Raw genomic sequence first — 18,314 nt, 5'->3', positions numbered from 1 at the left:
GCCTTTCCCAACCCGAGACTCAGCACCCTTCTTTTGTGAGGATGCCCTCCTCCACTTCTAGCTTTTTTTTTTTCTCTTTCAATCTTTCAACGTCTCTCTTGGTCTTAGCCTCTCTCTTGGCCTCTTTGCCAGTGCCTGCTCTTGGGAGAACGTCAAAGACGAGCAGCCTTTCAGCCCTTGCCCAGGAGATGCTCTGTATCCCTGAGTCTGCGTGGTACCTGCGCTTATCCCCTCAGCTTCCAGGACCCAGGACCTCACTGGTGCCCAAATGGAAGTGTCAGCCGGCGCAGAAGTCCTGGGTGGGGGTGGGCATTGCTCTGGCACCTTGGGAGGAGGTGGCATCCAGTGTGACTTGCAGCTCAGGGTGTGAACCTCACAGGTCCAGGGTTTCTCTGCAGCCTGCTCTCATCCCACCCAGGTCTTTGGCCTCCCCTTTACACCTGGCTTCTATGCATTCATCCTGTGTGTCAGAGAGGAAGCGAATGGGGAGAGGAAGTGGTCTCTCTGATGAGGACGGGGCAAGCAAGAGCACACCTGAAGCAGGAACTTCTGCCTCCCTTTACTGAGCACCTAGTAAATGCCAGAGCTTGTAGACGTCCTCTGGCTACCAAGGAGGTACCCAGTCATCAAAATGACCCCGTGAGCTCTGTGTGATCAAGAGCGACAATCCTGTGGGCCTTCCCTCAGCTTTTACTTCCAGACATCAGGATCTGTCAGAGGGACGAATACGCCCAGTAAGAAACTGCTATTCTAGGGTTGACTGAGTAGTGCAGTCAGGATAACACTTGGCTGGTGTGCATGAGGCCCTGGGTTTAATCCCCAGCACGGGGGTGGGGGGTGGGGGGTTAGACGCCAAGGGGCTTAGAAGTTCAAGGTCATCCCTGGCTCTGCAGCAAGTTTGAGGCCAACACAGAATATCTGAGAGCCTATCTTAAAGCAGAACAGAAAAACAAAACAACAACAACAAAAATAAATAAATAAATAAATAAATAAATAAACAAACAGTGTCATTTCTCCACGATCCCTGCAGTCTACATGGCTTAGTTCTGGCCAATGAACGTAAGCAGTCTTCTAGAACTTTCTTCTAGAAAATCTTCTAGAACTTTCTGTGCTCGTGTTGCCTTGCTGACACAGCAGCAGCACTTTCTCCCTCCATGTGCCTGTTTCTTCCCGTTGCCTGGAACGATGCGGTAAGGGCTGGGGCTGAAGCTCCACTCTGCCGCTAAGCAGGACAGGGCTGAAGAACCAAGCTTGCATGCTTCTGTTCCTTCCTAACTCAAATGGAGCTGCTGTTACGTATGGATGCAGGAGAGTCAGACTGCTTCCACGAAGGTAGACACATTGTGTGCTGCACACAACCAGGCCAAAACCCAAGCGTGGTATTTGGTGACACTTGCTGTGTACCTGGTCATGGATGCCGCGCTGAGCTGTTTCCTGAGCACATACAGAGACAGCACAGCAGGCCCAGCAGGCAGTTCTAGCTCTGGGTGTCTTGAGCCAGCATATTCAGTAACTGTGAATGTTAATGTGTCTGAGGAAAGTTGTAACACCCTCAGGGTCCACGCAGGTCCCAACAGGAGAATGGCATGCACTCAATTTTCCAGAAAAACATGTTTCCTCAGCAAGAATTTCTTTCCTCTGAATACAGCTAGTAGCTGGCTACCACAACCGGGCTGTTGTAGAGACGATGGAAGACGGAGCCAGGGGGCCATGAGCTCTGAGCTAATCCCCAGGAACTGGACATCTACCTCTTGCCCCAGGCCTCGTGGACCCTGTGTGCATCTATCACCACGTGTACTGGAGTGAGTGAGGTCCAAGCCAGGGCGGAATATGCTAGGGCTGGGGTGGACAGGTAGGCAGGCAGCTCAGCCCCTGGTTGCTTTGTCTTCCCTCTCAACCATGCTCTCAGTGGAGTCTCTTAGACTGTTTAAGGAGGGAAATCCCATGTGATTGACAGGCAGAGTGTCAGGAAAGGTGACACCCAGCAGTGAAGCCCCTCAGGGCAAGGGCAGTGGAAAGGGATGTCTTTCCAGTCTTCGTGGTGGGGAGAAAGCTGTGCACAGCTGCTTTGTACGCTGCCTGGAAGGAGAGGTGGCCAGAGAGACTGTTTCCCATTGATCATGGCCTGTGGTTAACCATGGGGTCAGGGGTCAGGGAGGTGGAAGGGCCATGGTCGGAGAGGGACCCATTTGGGGAATGAATCCTTTCTAAATGCTCTTGAGAGGGTGCCAGGGCTTGGCAGGTGCCTGGCAGCCTAGGAGCCAGGTGGCCTCTCCTCTCCGCTGCAGCACCTGCCCATAAACAAAGTACCACTTATCCCATTGGACTTACATTACTCAGCATTCAAGAGAAGAGCCTCCTCTTCCCCGCTGCCCTGGCTGCGCTGGTGTCATGTGCCCAGTAAACCAGCAGGTGGCAGCCAAGCTCAGCTGCAGCTAGCGATTGTAGCCAAGCACCACTGGAGCCTGGCTGCAGACCCCTCAGCGCTCCCGTTACAGCCCTTACTACACACAGATACATCACTGTCATTGACCAAGGGTTTTGTTTCTTGTTCTACCATCCTCTCCCCACTGCCAGCACAGCTGGCACAGTAGAGGTGCCAGCTAACGACCAGAAATGGTTAGAAGCAGCTACCAGATTTAGACACGGTGGTACACAGGACATGGTACTAAACACGAGCGACCTCTCTGTCCAGAAGGTGGCCCAGGGACCAGGTGAAGCCAGGAGGTGGTCCTTCAGTCACCCTACCCCCTCAGTGCTTCCCCTGTCTTCCTGCTTTGGGTTCCAGGGGAGAGAGTTTAGATTCTGAAGGAAGAAGCCCCAAGAGGAGATACCCTTGGGACTTGCCCCAGAGGCTGAGATGGTACCTGGCTCCTCTGGGCTCCTCTTCTCAGATAAAGAGGATGGGCCAGGTACTCAGAGTAGCAAGAGGACAGTGTCTCAGCTCAGCAGCTTCTCTGGGAATCCTAATACCACTCATCGACGGGGATCACTCCCACGGCAGGACCACAAACGGTGTAGTCTTCTGAGGAGTGAAGTCTTGGTTTGCTTGATTGAGAACTTGGGGACTCTGGAGTGGATCAAAGATGTTCTCTCTGCTCAAGCGCTGGGAGTGCAACTGTCCTCTCTTGAGTCTGAACTGATCCTGTGACTTGCATGGCCGATGAGCCTGTGGGCCTACACTTCAGGGGAGGGGGAGGGGCAGGAGCACATCCTCGGTTCCATGAATGGCTGTGCGTTACTCAGCATGGGTGGCATTTCCCACGGTGGCAGCCGGACCTGAGCCTTATCCTGCACTGGTTCCCTGCTCCTTTAGAGTTGCTGTGACCTTCCCCGGACCCGGGGGGGGGGGGGGAGCTCTACCTTCTGTTTCACTCAGTTGCCAGGACCCCAGGCCATTCTGGGAAGGAGTTCATTCTAAGTCAGGTCATTGAAGAAACCCAAATCTCCCAGGCCTCCCAGGGAGGCAGACTTGAGAAGCAGGTCTGTCCAGTTGGTGGCATCAGCTACACCTGAAACCATGCCTGGGAAGGCATTCTGCCAGGAAGGGCCACCCACAGAGCAGGCCGGAGTCACAGTTCTGGCACACCACATGGAGGAGATGTCCCCAGGGTCCTGGGCTGAGAATAAGTGCTTTTGGGTGGGAAGGTCAAGCTTCCTGCCCTACCCCACCCTCTGGGCCCATGCATCTTAGAGACCACTGCCGCTGTCCCCTTGGGTAGTGCCTCTCAGGGCACAGCCACAACTGGACCAGCCCCTTCACCACCACTTGGGCGGCCCTGAGTCCTGCCCCATTCTGTATTTAGGTCCCAGCTCACTCAAGTCTCAGGGGCACTGTGCTGAGCCTTGACCTCTGCTCCCAGCCATCCCGGATAGGTTTTTCTGAGCCTACTGCTGAATGGAAAATAACCAGCAGCAAGGGCAGCGGCGTCTGGGGCGCTGGGCCGCCACAGGCATGCAGTGCTCAGGATACCGTGGCAGGCCTCTCTGGACATGTGACAAAGATGCCCTGAATGCGCCTTATTGTTCTATGCACCCGGACTGGAGAAGCCAACTCATCGACCAGAGCATGGCATTTCACATGCGCAGAAAACCTCCCGTGTGTCACACCGGTGGCATCCTCTCTAAGGGGTGCAGATGGATGTTTAGACTGAGTAACTGAGGCTGAAAAACTCACCCAAGGGAGTCAGGGTATATGGGGGTTCCACACCTCAGTCTGTGGTATCCCTGCCCCAATTGCTGGAGAACCCGATGAGCCGTTTGTCTCTTTTAGTGCCCATGAACTCCTAAATAAGATGAAGCAAGAGGCCGACGGCAGCGCCGGCTTCATACGGCTTGCTTCCCGTCAGTTGTATCTCCTCTCGGTGCCTGGCAACTTCCGATAAACATGTCTGTCCATGCAAACACAGACCGGGCTGCACTAGTCCACGCTAGCCTGGCTCTACCCTCTACTGTGTACCTCTTAAAGGAGTAATTGGGAAAAGGCCCTGCCCTTTAAGAAGCTACCCAGAATGGGGCAGGGCCCTTGGTGTGGCCGATGCCATCCTGTGGTGACCGTGACACACCCTGTTTGTTTTCTAACTCTCCACCATTGCCAGCTCAGGTGTGCAGCCCCATCCAGAACCACTGCCTGGTAGATAGGGCCTGCGGGTCAGAGTGGGCATCGTGAGGAAAAACAGAGGGCTTCAGCAAGCCCATGATGCTAGCTGTCATTCAGGGTGACAGGTGCCAAGGGGCACTCTGAGTTTGAAGGGGCTGTCCCCCTTCAAATGTGAGCCATTGAGGGTAGAGCTGAGTCCCTTGGACACACTCAGAGGTCACACAGGGGTGCCACAGCTCCTTTTGCTCTTGGTGCCCACCGCGGTGGACAGTGGGAAATATTTCACCCCAGTGCAGATCACACATCACTGTGAGGGTAGGACTAAATATGTTCTGCTGCCTGCAGGATCACAGAACAGCTGGGGAGGGGGGCATGAATTTTCCCCAAACGTTCTAGCGCTTCTGTGGGAAAGGCTCAGAGACAATGCCAGCTACGAGCGGCAGAGCAGCCCGCCAAAGCCAGGCTTTCTGTGGAATGGAATAGAGCAACGAACAACTTGGGGTGGGCTTTGCAGATAAAGACGGGGTCCCCGGATGCTGCAGCCTTGTCTCCTCATGCGCATGCATGCACAGGCCACTGTGCCTGTCACCTCTCTTCTGCTCATGAGCACCCTCCCACCTGGGACACCAGGAACACTCCCTGTGCCCATTGTCCAACAACAGACCGAGGCTCCCTGGAACTCACACAGCAAGAAAACTGATTCGTTTAACACGTAAAGCAGGTCTCCTGGCCGAGCACACACCCTCTGCCATTGAAAACATGCGCGCTGTCAACACCATCTCCGCACCGTGAGTGCCCCAGATCCCCAGCCTCCGTCTCTAGGTGCATGGGGCAAGAAGCGGGAGCACCTAGATTAAGGTGTTTTATGCCTTCGCTCTGTGGGTGGGTCCAGAGCCCTTTTCTATGGAGAACTTAGAAAGGGTGTGTGGCATGTTCAAGGCAGCGCCAGGGGAGTGCTGGGTGAGGCAGAGCCCGGCTTCCCAGCCTCCAGCCGCCTCGATATCCCTGTCCCACCTGTGTGTGACCCCACTCCTCTGTCCCCGGGGGCCACAGTCCTGCACCACACTCATGTACTAGAGCTCAGTTCTGTGCGGCACAAGGCATCTGTGGGAAGAGGATATGAACAAAGAGAGACGCAATTTCTCAGCAGAGGTGGAGGAAATATGGTCCAGAGAAGTGGCCTCTGTGGCCTCAGGACGGACAGGGCTCAGAGCGATCTATACCCTCGCTCTCTGGACCCAGTCACTCTTGTCCTACCTGAGCCTTGCGGGGCAGCACTGGACAGGATCCACTTGATCAAGCAGCAGCGCATCAGGGCCTGGCGGGTGAACCTTGGCCTCTGCCACTTGAGGCCTTCCTTTCTGTTCAGCGGTCCGCGCCCAGGGTCTCCTAGGAGGCTGCCATCTGACGCCTTCATTGCTTCCTGCTGCGAGGGAATAGACATAGAGGACGTTAAAACGGGCTCACGGAGGGAACTTCCAGAAGGTCCTGTAGCCACTCTGATATCCCGAGTGAGGCCAGTCCTAACCATCTCTGGAGAGAGAGAGAGAGAGAGAGAGAGAGAGAGAGAGAGAGAGAAAGGAGGAGGGGGGAGGGAGAGAGGGGGGGAGGGAGAAAGGGAGGGAGGGAGAGAGAGAGAACCCTCTGCTGCCCTGCCATCCCTCCATGCTTTTCTTTCTATTCTACACTCAGGCTCTGTCATAGGGTGGGTCCCTAGAAGAAGGTTCCAGAGAAGTGAGCCCAGACTTGTTCATCTGAAGCTGGCCCCTCCACAAGCCAGGCTGCCAGAGCTGAAGGATTTTTTCAAGAACTGACTGAGGCCTGGAGAAGAGAGAGGCGTCACACAGGGGACACCGTGAGGTAGGGGCCTTGCTTGGCCTGAGTTCTCACCTGGAAGTGAGCTGAGGGGAGATGAAGTCTGTGTGAACACCTGGGCAGAACCCCCACCAAACTTGATGACCTATCATGCCCGTGGCTGTGTGGCCAGTCAGTTAGGGGGAGCTGGGGGTTAAGAGACAGTAAATCAGAAAAGGTCAGCCTGGAGCCATTGTGGAGGATTCAGAGCACAGGGATTTGTTTGCCTATAGCAATCCTGCCCTTCAGTCCCGGCTATCAAATTGTCTGCCATCATCAGTCCATAGGGGTGGCAGCGTAGCTCCTGGTTGGGCAGGTGGCAGTCAGTCACGATGGCCCCTCTGGGTATTGGTTTGCTTCGTCTATGCCCAGTCTCACCCTAGCACAGCAACGGGACAGGTATGGTCCTGGCTCACAGTCATCATTACCCATCACACCTGAAGGAACAGCCCTTCACTCCTCCCCCTTCCCAAGGCTCACTTGCAGTCAGGAGCATTGCTGTGGAGGGAGGGGGGTTGCCAGTGATGGGGACAGAGGCGTCTCCCTGTACGGAAGGTGTTTACACACTTGCATGTTCAAACCCACGTACATGTACTTACACATGCATCCACAGACCTACACACAGGCACATGCTCACACACACCATGCCCTGGCTGGATCTGAGGCGCCTTCTACATTATTAAACACCTCATTCAGGAGAGAAATGGCCTCGATGAATAAAATCTGTGTGTTGGTCAAGGAGGGGGGCAGGGTCGGCCGGGCAGGCTGTTTCATTATCGCATGAATTCACTGCTAAAGACTCTGCTTGTGGGGAGGGGAGGAGAAACCGGGAGCATCATGCCCCACCCCCACTGACCCCCTACTCCCACCTGAAGAGCTGGCACGGCAGATTTTTGTCTCAAATCCTAGATGGGTGTGGTGGACCCTGTGATTTCTCCTACAGTGCCCGTTGGTCTGAGCTCAAGTCACCTTGTTGTCACAGCCCGGTGAGGTGGGCCACACCACACTTTTACAGCCAAGAAAACTAACCCATGAGGAGTCTGGGGACACACCTCTCTGTAACATGGCATTGGGACTCCAAAGTTTGGGTAATGTTGGCCACAGGCTTCCAAAGTAATTGTTCATGGGACTAGGTCCCTAGAGAGATTTCAGAAGGTGGGGGTTGGGGCCTCCCCAAGCTCCCTAACCAGATCAACAGTCTCCAAAAGCAACTGTTATTGAATGCCCTGGGATAGCGGGTCCTGGAGCTAGTTTTCTCCCTGGTAGAGAGTCAGAGTGAAGTCTGGACACCTGAACTGGCTTCCTCTATGTGTATGGGTTGCCAGAAATCTCTCTTTGAGCCTCTCTGGACAAAGGTTGTGACAGAAATCTGGGAAAAGAAGGGCAAAGGGAAGGGAGGCAGCCTGTCCATATCCGCCCCGTGAGAGGCATCAAGCCTATGGCCGGGGCCAGCACACTGTGAGGGAGGCAGGAACAGGGAGGTGTGAGCACGGGTCATCCTCATGAATATTTGACACTTGTCTGTCTGGGAGAGGGTCTGATTGAGCTGCCAAGGGATGTTAAATAGCTCTTCTGACACCCTCTTTTTGTCTCCTAGGCTCAAAGGCATGGAGGGGAGGGAGGAGACCCCACTGCCCCCTTATGGTTTCTGTGAGGGGAGGTGACAGAGTGAGGGCTGCTGGGTCAGTGAGGACAGTGGAACCGAAATTAAATATCCCTTTGCCCCTGCTTGGAGTCCCTGAAGGCTGCCTGTCACTTGGCAAATCAAACCATGTCACATGCCTGCCCTCAGCTCACTGCTCCTCACAGACGGCCTCTCTCCACAGCACTGCCTGGGTATCTGCTGCTCCCTGCCCTGGACACTTGTCTGCTGGATGCTCAAGGCCACGCTCAGGTGTCAGCCCCCTGGAGCACTGTTCTAACTAGGTCACTCCCATGTGCCTCCATCTCAGTCTCTGTTACTGCACCTCCTTGCTGCAAAAGAATATATATGGAATATGGAATATATATGGAAAATAGCTTATTATTCTGCTGTCTCAGGTCCCTCCAGAAGGGCAGCTCTGAGACTCGTGTGTGTGTATGTATGTATGTATGTATGTGTGCACACACTTCTATGTGTACCTGTGTAAACTGCTCTTTCTGTCACAGAGCCTGGTATCTGACAGCCTCTTACTTCATAAACTTCACAGTAAAAGGACAATCTATCCAGAAGAAACATGCACAGACGTGTCACCAGCAGGCACAGAGATGGCACATGAGCACCTGGGAAAATGCCATCTTCTGCCACCAGGGAAATGCACATTGAAAACCACCAGGAGAGCCAACAACATGGCTCGGTGGCTAAAGCACCTACAGCACAAGGCTGATGACCCAAGTTCGATTCCCACAACCCACACCAAGGTGGAAGGAGAGGACAGACTCCACAGAATTTTCCTCCGACACCAATCTACACACACACACACACAGGAATGTGCACGCTCAAAAATAAACACATTTTTTTAAAAAAAATCATCATGAGAAACACTTCATGCCTGAAATAAAAAAAAAATAGCCAAAACAGTAAATGCAATGCAGACCTGGGTCACAGCTGCCTGGCCACTGGGGACACAGAGTGCTTCAGCAACTCTGGAGGAAAGGTTGGAGGTCCTCAGAATGGTAATTGCATGCTTGGGTGTTTGTCCCAGGTGGTTGAAAATTTATGTTCAAACAAACCCTTATAATTGAATATTCATGGTAGTTTTATTCATAAGAACCCCAAACTGGAAACAGCCAGATGTCCCTCAGTAGACACCAAGGTGGTACAGCTGTCCCAGAAAGTCCAAACCATGAGAAGAGAGGAGCTGGACCCATCACAACTGGGATCAAGACTCAGAATTAAGCGGAACCAAAAAGCCAGTCCTGAAAGGTCACCTGCCACGTGAGCCTGTTTACACAGCATTTTGAAATGACAGCATGTTAGCAAGGGAGGGCAGATTAAAAGGCCAAGGATTGGATGGGGGGAAGGGCAGAGGGAGGAGAAAGTGTGGTTACCGTAGGGTAAACCAGAAGGACCTCTGGGGACAGAGCTACCTCGTCACATGTGTCGTGTGCTGATGGTAGTGACGGATGCACGAACTGCAGGTGATAAGGTTCTAACAGCCACACACATACTGGGGCAACTTGAATGACATTGGTGGCTGCATCAGTGTCTCTAGCATGGGTGGGATATTGTACCAGCTGGGTTTTTTTTTTTTAAATAGGATCTTACTATTTAGACCTGGCTAGCCCCAAATTCACAGATTCACCTGCTTCTACCTCTTGAGTGCTGGGATTAAAGGCCTGCACTGTACATCCCGCTTGTACTAGTTGTTTGTTTGTTTGTTTGAGTCAGGTTGCCATATATCCCAGGCTGGCAAAGTGGACGTGGGGTCTATCTATGTTCTTTTTCACCATACTTAATTCAGTAAAAGTCTCCTTTGGAGCTGATGAGACGGCTGAGTGAGTGGAAGCACCTGGGGACTTGATAAAGAAAAGAACTGACTTTTTTTTCTTCTTTTTCTTTTCTCTTTTTAAAAATTTTTTATGTTTTGGGTTTTTTGAGACAGGGTTTCTCTGTAGCTTTGGAGCCTGTCTTGGAACTAGCTCTTGTAGACCAGGCTGGCCTCGAACTCACAGAGATCTTCCTGCCTCTGCCTCCCGAGTGCTGGGATTAAAGGCATACGCCACCACCGCCCGATTAAGAACTGACTCCTGAAAATTATCCTCTGATCTGTATCCCTGTGCATGTGGGATGGAGTGGAGAGGCTAATGCCAGATGCTTAGGATGTGCTGAGGTGTGGGCCGGGATGCTGGTGTCAGAATCAGAAGCCTGTTCCCATGGAGACATAGGCCTCTGTCTATCCTGACGGTGGTCCATCTAGGCACTAGATACTGTTGTCCCAAGAGTTTTCACCAAATCAGCCCCTTGATTCCAACATCTTACCACGTGATTCCCCACCCTACATAGGCTCCCCGAAAGCCATGATGCCCGTGGTACAGTTGTCCTGCACACTGCTCATGACCTGCAAGAAACACCCCCTGTGAGAGTCTGTCTGGCAAGAAGATGGAGCCAGACTATTGGGGTACCCAGAGGTGAGAATCTTGGCAGCTAGTGTAGTCCCTGGCCGCAGAGAACCCCAAGTATCAACCCTAGGAAAGATTGGTAGAGGCATTTAGTGGGTATATGCTACCCAAATGCTGTATAGCTAAAGGCTAACATACTTCTATCAAAATATCTAGCAATTCTCCAGAGACATATCAGGCAAATATGTGCATTCTAAGTGCATTGATATACACACTCATAAACACACACACACACACACACACACACACACACACACACACCACAAAAGAAGACGAGCACACTGCCTCATGGATGGAAATAGCAGTAAAAACTTTTTCTAAAAGCGACCAGGACACACTGGATACTGGTGCAGAGGCTGCACCTTGCTTTGGGCAGGTGGGGGGATCTGCGACAGGCTGGAGTTATTTCAGGCAGCTGAGTGCAGAGAGAAGAGGCCCATAACCAGTCAGCCAGAGATTTGAATGCTGGGCCCTCATGTTCTCGCTGGGCAATCCTGGACCAGGTACTTGACTACCCCAAGCCCTGGTTTCTTCATCTGCAGATAGGGATCATAGAATGCCCTCCCAGAGGTACAGGGAACACAGGTGAAGCAATGCATGCCAACGAGCCCCCTACCCACCACGGCGATTATCTTTCTGGGCCCAAGTTAGGGGTTGTATTGCCCGTGCAAGGCAGCAAAAGCAATCCCCAAACTCCAAACTCAGGAACCTTGTGCTTGGAGATCTAAGGGGGCCAGGAGGGGTCTGCTACCTGGGGACCACATTGCCTGCCTGCTCATTTTTATTAAAAACAAAACAACCAAAACTCCAAAACCTCTACTCTGTAGAATTAGAAGTGCCGCTAATGGTTGGAGCACTTACCTCACCTGACAGAAATTCCTGGGCCTTGACAGGGGATGGGTGCTCCAGGTTCTCACCCCCTTCCTGTCCAGGAAGACTGTCCTAAGGCCAGGGTCTGAGACAGATGTGGGGCTAGCCTGCACCCCTCCTTTTCCAGGGACTGCCTAGATGCACGCTGGCTCATCCAGCACCCATTAGTTGTTCGCTCTATTTCCGTCAAACGGGACAGATGGCAGAAAGTGCTGGTGGGTGTTGTGTCGTGCAGGCCCCCAGGGACTGGGAATCTTTGCCATCCTAAGTCCGCCACCCACTCTGACACACACAGATGTGAGCCAGGTAGTTCATCCTGGCAGGAGAAGCTGAGACAGTCACATGTCCCTGTGGGTGGGAGCACGTACTGGGATGTACATACCCGCACATGTGACTATGCACATGTCTCTGGGCTTCAGACTCGGGTGTTGCAGCAGCAGAGGAGGCCGGAACTGGACAGTCCCAGTCTTGTGTCTGGTGCCTGCTAACTTGCCAGGACAAGCGCTCCCCTATCCCTGGCAATGAGGACCCTCCACAACTCAGGTTGACTTAAGCTGTTCATTAGTAACCCTCTCTGTCAGGATGCCTTCTTAGGTTATACTCTAGCAACCAGATATATAAGGTTCAGGCTAAATGTGCTAGTGAAGGATTTTATCCTTCGAGGAGGTTGGTGATATGAGACCATGGCACTGAGGGGCAAAGTAACATGTCTGTGTTCACATCGTTGAGATATGAAGGAGCTCGTGCTTGTCCCAGCCCCATCTGATGCAGAGGCGGGGCTCCCAGACCACAGGGGCAGCCCGAGCCCTCACCAGCCACTTCCTCTGCAGTCAGGACTCTCTAGTCCCAAATAGTGAGGATAGGAGCTGGTGGGCTTGCCACTTTTCTGTATACTTATGGGGCATTGGTGACAGCTGCGGGATGGTATTCCCAGTTGCCCATAGGACAACACAAGGGCCTGAGTCCATCTGGGGTCCAGGGAGAGGTTATGGGCATATCCTAATCCCAGCAGGAAGTTAGAAGCCCAGAGAAAGGCAAGTTTGCTTCAGCGGCATGGGGGCAGAGCCCTATCTAGAACCGAGCTGCCTGGGACCACTGCCCAGAGAGCCTGTCCAGAGAGAGGCTTTTACCGTAAGGCCTGACATGGGCATGGCACCAGGGAAAAGGAGCTCCTATTTGTCCCAGAAGTCACCTATATGCTAAAGGCAGCAGAAGACAGCGGTGACGGAGCTGGGGATGATGCCCTTAGCCTAGTGTCTCTGCTTTGTCTCACAGAGTAGGAGTGGGGCGCAAGCCCAACGGAAGGGGCAGCTGGACAGAGTGCTGACACAGGACAGGGAGAGCTGAGGGACAGGCCTCTCTTGGCTGTCCTCCTGCCCTGACAGCTCCCCCAGCTCCAGCTCTGGCACTGTCACATGACTGCTCTGTGGAGTTCTAGGATGTGGGCTGATTGCAGCTGACAGATGCACCTGTTCAAGGGGGAAAACATCAGTCAGCTGGGGCCGGGAGCTGGGGGAGCATTGTGAGTCACCCACACTGTGCATGCTTCCCGACAGGGCAGGGCTGGCCGAGGCAGAAACTCTCCTCCTCCTTCTCTGCCTTGAAAACCCTCATGGAGGCCTTATGGGAGAGCCTGCAACTGCTCCTGAGAATCCCAGTGAGACCCAGAGGGTCAAGGGAGCAGAGGGTGCCCCTAAGGCCAGCCTGAGCAAACCAAACAGCTCTCAACTTTTGTGGAAGATGAGGATGAGAAACTGGGGACTGGACTGAGGTGAGCTAAGTTGCTAGAATGCTTTGCCTGGTGTGTATGAAGCCCTGGGTTTGAGCCTTGGCACGAACTGGTATGGTGGGGCACATCTGTAATTCCACTGCTCAGAACCTAGAGGTCGGGGACCAGAAGTTCAAGTGCATTCTCTGGCACAAAGCAAAGCCTGCTTGGGTTATAAGAAACAGAAAAGAAAAGAGGAGCGGAGAAGTAGGGGTTCTTTCACTCACACGTCTAGAGCCACAGCCCTGAGAGGAGAAGCAGGGGCTAATGCAGGCAGGGGCTGTGGCTGAGGCAGAGTCCCACTTGTGTCACTGAGAAGCAGGCTGAAGGTACAAACAGGTCACAAACTCTAGACTCAGCCCTCATTGGTTGCCTGGATAAAAGGGCGCTCCTCTCCCCTGGAGTCTGCTCCTACCGTTCCCTGCCTCCCACCCCCACCCAGTGCTTGGGGTCTGTGCCCTGGAGGACAAGACAGAGTTCAAATCCAGTTCCAACACCACTGGCAGCCTAGGATCCACCTCCTTTCCTCACCCGCAGAGGAAGAACGACAATGACACCAAGAACTACGTCGTGGGCTACATGGGGACATTGGCTTAGAGGGAAGGGCGGTCCTTCAGGGCCACCTCCATCTCTACCCTGTCTAGGTACTCAGTTATTGTCTTTTTGAACAGAACGGATTAAGGTCCATCTTGTAAGATGCTGGAGAGGCTCCCAGGGCCAAACTGGTCCATGAGGACACCTTGTCACCTCAGAATCTGGATGCTGTTGGCTCACTCCTCCTGACAAAGGGTTTGGCTCAGGAGACCTGCCACTGTGGTCAGTGCCCACTCCAAGCTTTGGCAGCATGAAGAATGAAGACAATTAGTGCCCATTCTGCAGGGTCAAGTGGGGGAGGCAATAAAGAGATGGCTGGGGTGTATGGGGAGAAGTCAAGGGAGAACTTGGGGGGGGGCAGCTATTGGCTTTTGCAAGTGGGACCAACTCCCAGCCTATGCTGGTTGGTGTGCTTTCTGCTGCTAGGGACAAAGCTTGTCTCATAATCACCTGCTGGTATGGTACAGTGTGGCCTTCACCCAGTACCACCATCTCTGTGGACCAGGTTACACATAGGATTCCAGGGGCAGGCATAAGATGATGAACTACATGGGTGCCCAATTCTGGTCATGGTAGAGGTCATAACGGCCAAGAGAATGGCCAAATGGACTCTGGTCACTCACTCTGCCACTTAGTAGTGTTAGTGGTAGTTAAGGTCCTAAGGAGACTTCTGGAAATTAGAACCACCAGAGAGGAACAAGGAAAGGGGGCTGTCCCTTGCTGGCAGAAAGAGCCAGCTGTGTGCACATCTATGCACACATGGCTGTAGAAATCCCTGTGTCTGTGGTTACACAGAGTCACATTGCCTGACTCTGGAGGTGGAGCAGGGGTGGTCATCAGGTTTATGTGACTGTGCTTACATGACCGTGAGGTCCATGCTCACACGGATGCTTGTGGGTGTACACAGCCCATGCTGCATGCAGTGTGCATGTGAGTCTGGGACAGAGGGCTGCCAATGCTTCTTCCCTGTCAGTCCAGAGGTTGCGAGGGACACTTGTGCCTTTCCAGGAGCCCTGCTCTGGTACTCAAAAGGATTTGTTCTATCTGCTCATTCTTTTGAGTCTTTTTGGGCAATGGACCAAACAGAGCAGGGATAGTATCCTTGACTCTGGGGCAGTATGGCCTGAAACCAGTCCACACCCCTCCCTGGGCTGCTTGTCTTCATGGGGAATGGACAGGGAGTGGGGACAGAAAGTCATCTCTTGGGGGGGAGAGACTGCCAGATACCAGTCCAATGTCTATTCTTTTTATAAGACCTTGATTTCCTTATTTGGGATGTTCAACTGGACCTGGATCTGGTCCTTCCTCCTTCTGAGCAAGACCATCCTGGAAATTTGGGCAGCATGCTGGGCTCCAGGCCAGACTCTCTGAGGGTCAACGCTAAGTTGGGGCACAGCTGAGTTTTCTTGGCTCCATCCTTCCCCTCACCTCACAACTGTTTCATGAACTCTGCCTCTTTGCCTCCCCTCTCTTGCCATCTTCTGACAGCCCCATGGAGGTGGATGGAGCTGCTTGTGCCCTTATTAGGGGACCTCATGTTGCCTTAAGAAGAAGGGGGGTCTTCATTAACTGAAGGATTACTTGAAAACTGTGCTCATTGGCTAGCACCCACGCACAAGACCCCTCGTGTCTCTGTGCTCCCCTGTCTCACTAAGGACAATGAGGCTAGGTTCAGGGTCAGCTACCCTGGTCTCTGCTCCGGAGACCTAACTGAACAGAACCAGCCACGGAACTAACCTCAAGCTTCTTCCTCTTCTGTCCAAATCACCCAGAGCTTCTTATATCCGAAAGAGCCCTAGAGTTCCAGCCTTCCAGATAGGGTGCCCCCAGCAATTGCTTCCCCTTACCGGGTCAACAGGCATAGTGGGTTTAGGAACACCCGTGAAGACACTCCCCAGTCAAGAGCAACACCCAAGCCCCAGATTTCCCCAAGTCCAGGCAAGCCACCAGCCCATCAGCACCTACCTTGGTCCTCTGCATCTCCGCAGCTGAAGGGGACTGTCACCAGCCTTTCCGCTTTGCAGCCTGAACAAGCCAGACTGCCTGGTCGGGCTGGCAGCTGCCTCATGTTTGCTAGGACCCAGACGCAATTGTCACTGGAGGTTTCTCCCCCGCCCCCTGCCCACTCCTTCCATTCTCCCTCCCTCCCGGGTCTTAGCTCCACCTCTCCTCTGCCTCTTCCCTCCTCCCTCTGCTCTCCCCTTTCTTCCTTCCTCCCCCCTTTCTCTCCACCCCCCAGTTTCTCTTTCTCCAGGGCTCCTAAACCTGGTCCCTCAGCCTCTCGGTGCCCCTGGCTCTCATCCCCCACCCCCATACGTGGTCCGTTCCCTCCCTTCCTAGTCACAGGGAAAGCAGGGAGGCCACCCCAACACCAGTCCCTGCCCAGAACAAAGAGGGGAGCCCTTGGGATTACATCACTGAAGTGACTCCTGGGGTTCTTCCACCTCTACTGATCTGCGTCGTTAGTCACCTCTGTGTAACCCCTCACAGGCCTTGCAATATGGAAACCTTCCTAGCTGGAGCAAGCACTTCACATTTCCCCAGTTTCAGGGATTCTGGGCAGTCACGGGATCTCCCCCCAGATCTCTAGGAGTAGGATCTGGGGATGGAAGAAGGAATCAGGGGTCCCAAGCATCCCCAGGAAGGCTCCTTCCTGCACTATAGGAGATGAGCTTTTGGGCATTTTCTCATCTTTCAGAGAACCCACCAGGAGCCAGGTGCCGAAACCTGCGCCAAGTTTCCCTTTTTGGCGCCCTGAGGAGCCTGCCTGTGCCAGTGGTTCCCATAGAAACGAAGCTGAGCCCGCCCCTCCTTCCCAGAAAGCCCTGGAGCACTTGCTTGCCCTCCCTACCCTGTCCCACCCCCTTTATATTGAGTCAGCCAATTAGCTCCAGCTGTCAGACCCTAGGGGCGAAAACCCAGAGGCTGTTGATCCCCCGGAGGCTGGAAGGCTGTCTCCTGAGGGGAGTGATGGTAGCTCTGTCGTCTGCCCGTCCGGACTCAGGGACCAGGACTGGGCAAGGGACTCAGCTGATGAAGGGCTCTCTGGGAAAGGGGATGATGAGGACCGCAGAGGCTCCCGGGTCAGGGCCAGTCCTCCCAGCTGTCTTCTGAGCATTAGGCAAGTTTCCACAAGGAAGGGCAGGTTGAGGCCTTGGAGTCCCAAGTGGGCTCTGAAGTGAAGGGTCATTATCCCAGTCTATGCTAATGATGGTAAAACTCAGAAAAGTCCAGTCTTCGCCTAACAGACAGCTGTCCAGGCTGTTCTTTCCAATTAGAGCCAGTTCTGGGGGAATTTTCTACCCACCGGTTATATATGTCCAAGATTCAGGGATCAGCTTGGACACTGCTCATTACACAGCCCAGGACAAGTTACTCAGGGCACTTTCTGAAGAGGCAGGGTCTTCTGAGCAGTCCACCCCAAGGCAGCACCTCTTTCTGGAGAGTCACAAGTCTCTGCTTGGTACCCTTGCTGAAATTCTACTCCTCTGAGCCGCATTCCTTGGGAGTAACAGGCTGTGGCAGAGCAAGCCTAGTCCAGAGGCCTCCACTCCTGGGCCTACCAGGCAGCCAGCAACCTCCTCCTACAACCGCTACCCAGCAAGTACCCCACATAAAACACAGGCACAAGGCAACTGTGCCCTGCCAGGAGCCTCAAGTCGCCTGACCCTCCTTCTTCCTTTGGTTATCGCGGGGATTTTTCTCAATGCCCTCAGACATTTCCAAGGTCCTTCTAGAATTTCTGGAAGATGGAGGAATCAAAAAGAGCCAAAGCAAGACCTCAAGTGAACCTCAGCCTTGTTCTGCCACGTAGGGACAGACTGTCTTCCCTAAGAGAAAGAGTCTTTGGAGGTCTGTTTAGGATGCAGAAGGAGGCCCAGTGTGGTTTGGCAATACTTAGGCTGATGGGTTTTAGCTGTGGCTTCTTCAGGTGGGCTGGGAGGAGCGGTGTGGTGTAGTTTGCAAGAGGAAGAGGGAGAGTTGACTCCGAGTCTCAGGAGGCTGTTCTCTTCTTTGTACTCCAACACTTGAAGATGCAGACGTGGGCCACTACAGCCAGCTGGAGCCCTTTCCACCTCTCCAGGAGAGAAATTCACACAACTACAATCCTGGCAAACAGAACCATTCTCAGCTCCCAGGACCTCTCCACACCAGGCTCAAGCTTAACTCTTTCCTTGCCAGCCCCTCAGACAGCTCTGGGGAGCCTCCAGTTTTCATACCTTTTCCTCAGGCCCCTTCTGAGTCTGGGTCTTGCAGAGGGTCTGGGAGAGTTGATAGGGACATCTCTCAGGGTCCACACCCCACAGCCCTTACCTATGAGAGGGCCCCTACTGGGTGGAGACCGGTCTAATCTCACAAGAGCTCCAGAGATGTCTGTTGCCCTAAAAAATACGCCTTCCTCGGATGCTGCAGATCTCAGAAGTGGACACAGCCTGGAATGGTGAACATCCGCGTCACTTCTACAGTCTTCCTCAGACCCGTGGAACCTCTTTTGCCACAAGCCACGTGGAAACCTGACAGGCCCAG

At 53.5% G+C, this 18,314-nt stretch overlaps 1 protein-coding gene across 3 annotated transcripts in view; it reads right to left on the bottom strand.

The window, feature by feature from the left end:
- LOC121460458 (calsenilin-like) overlaps nt 1–15,862 on the bottom strand; it is a 69,067-nt gene extending 53,205 nt beyond the window's left edge. Inside the window, exons 1-2 of one of the 3 annotated variants that reach the window (XM_041670872.1) lie at nt 15,753–15,862; nt 5,858–6,026 (exon numbers count right to left, since the gene is read on the bottom strand). In XM_041670872.1, the coding sequence (XP_041526806.1) occupies nt 5,858–6,026; nt 15,753–15,767 (184 nt within the window). In that variant the 5' untranslated portion in view covers nt 15,768–15,862. Of the gene's footprint in view, nt 1–5,857; nt 6,027–11,416; nt 11,549–15,752 lie in introns of those variants that run through there. The other 2 variants (XM_041670871.1, XM_041670874.1) reach the window with 2 other exon arrangements.
- Nucleotides 15,863–18,314: the final 2,452 nt, after the last annotated feature.

Source organism: Microtus oregoni, unplaced genomic scaffold, assembly GCF_018167655.1.
Source record: "Microtus oregoni isolate MIOR12 unplaced genomic scaffold, Mior012 000020F_ref0000438, whole genome shotgun sequence".
Lineage (NCBI taxonomy): Eukaryota > Metazoa > Chordata > Mammalia > Rodentia > Cricetidae > Microtus > Microtus oregoni.
The sequence above is the reverse complement of the archived record's forward strand: the minus strand, read 5'-3'. Positions and strand labels throughout refer to the sequence as shown.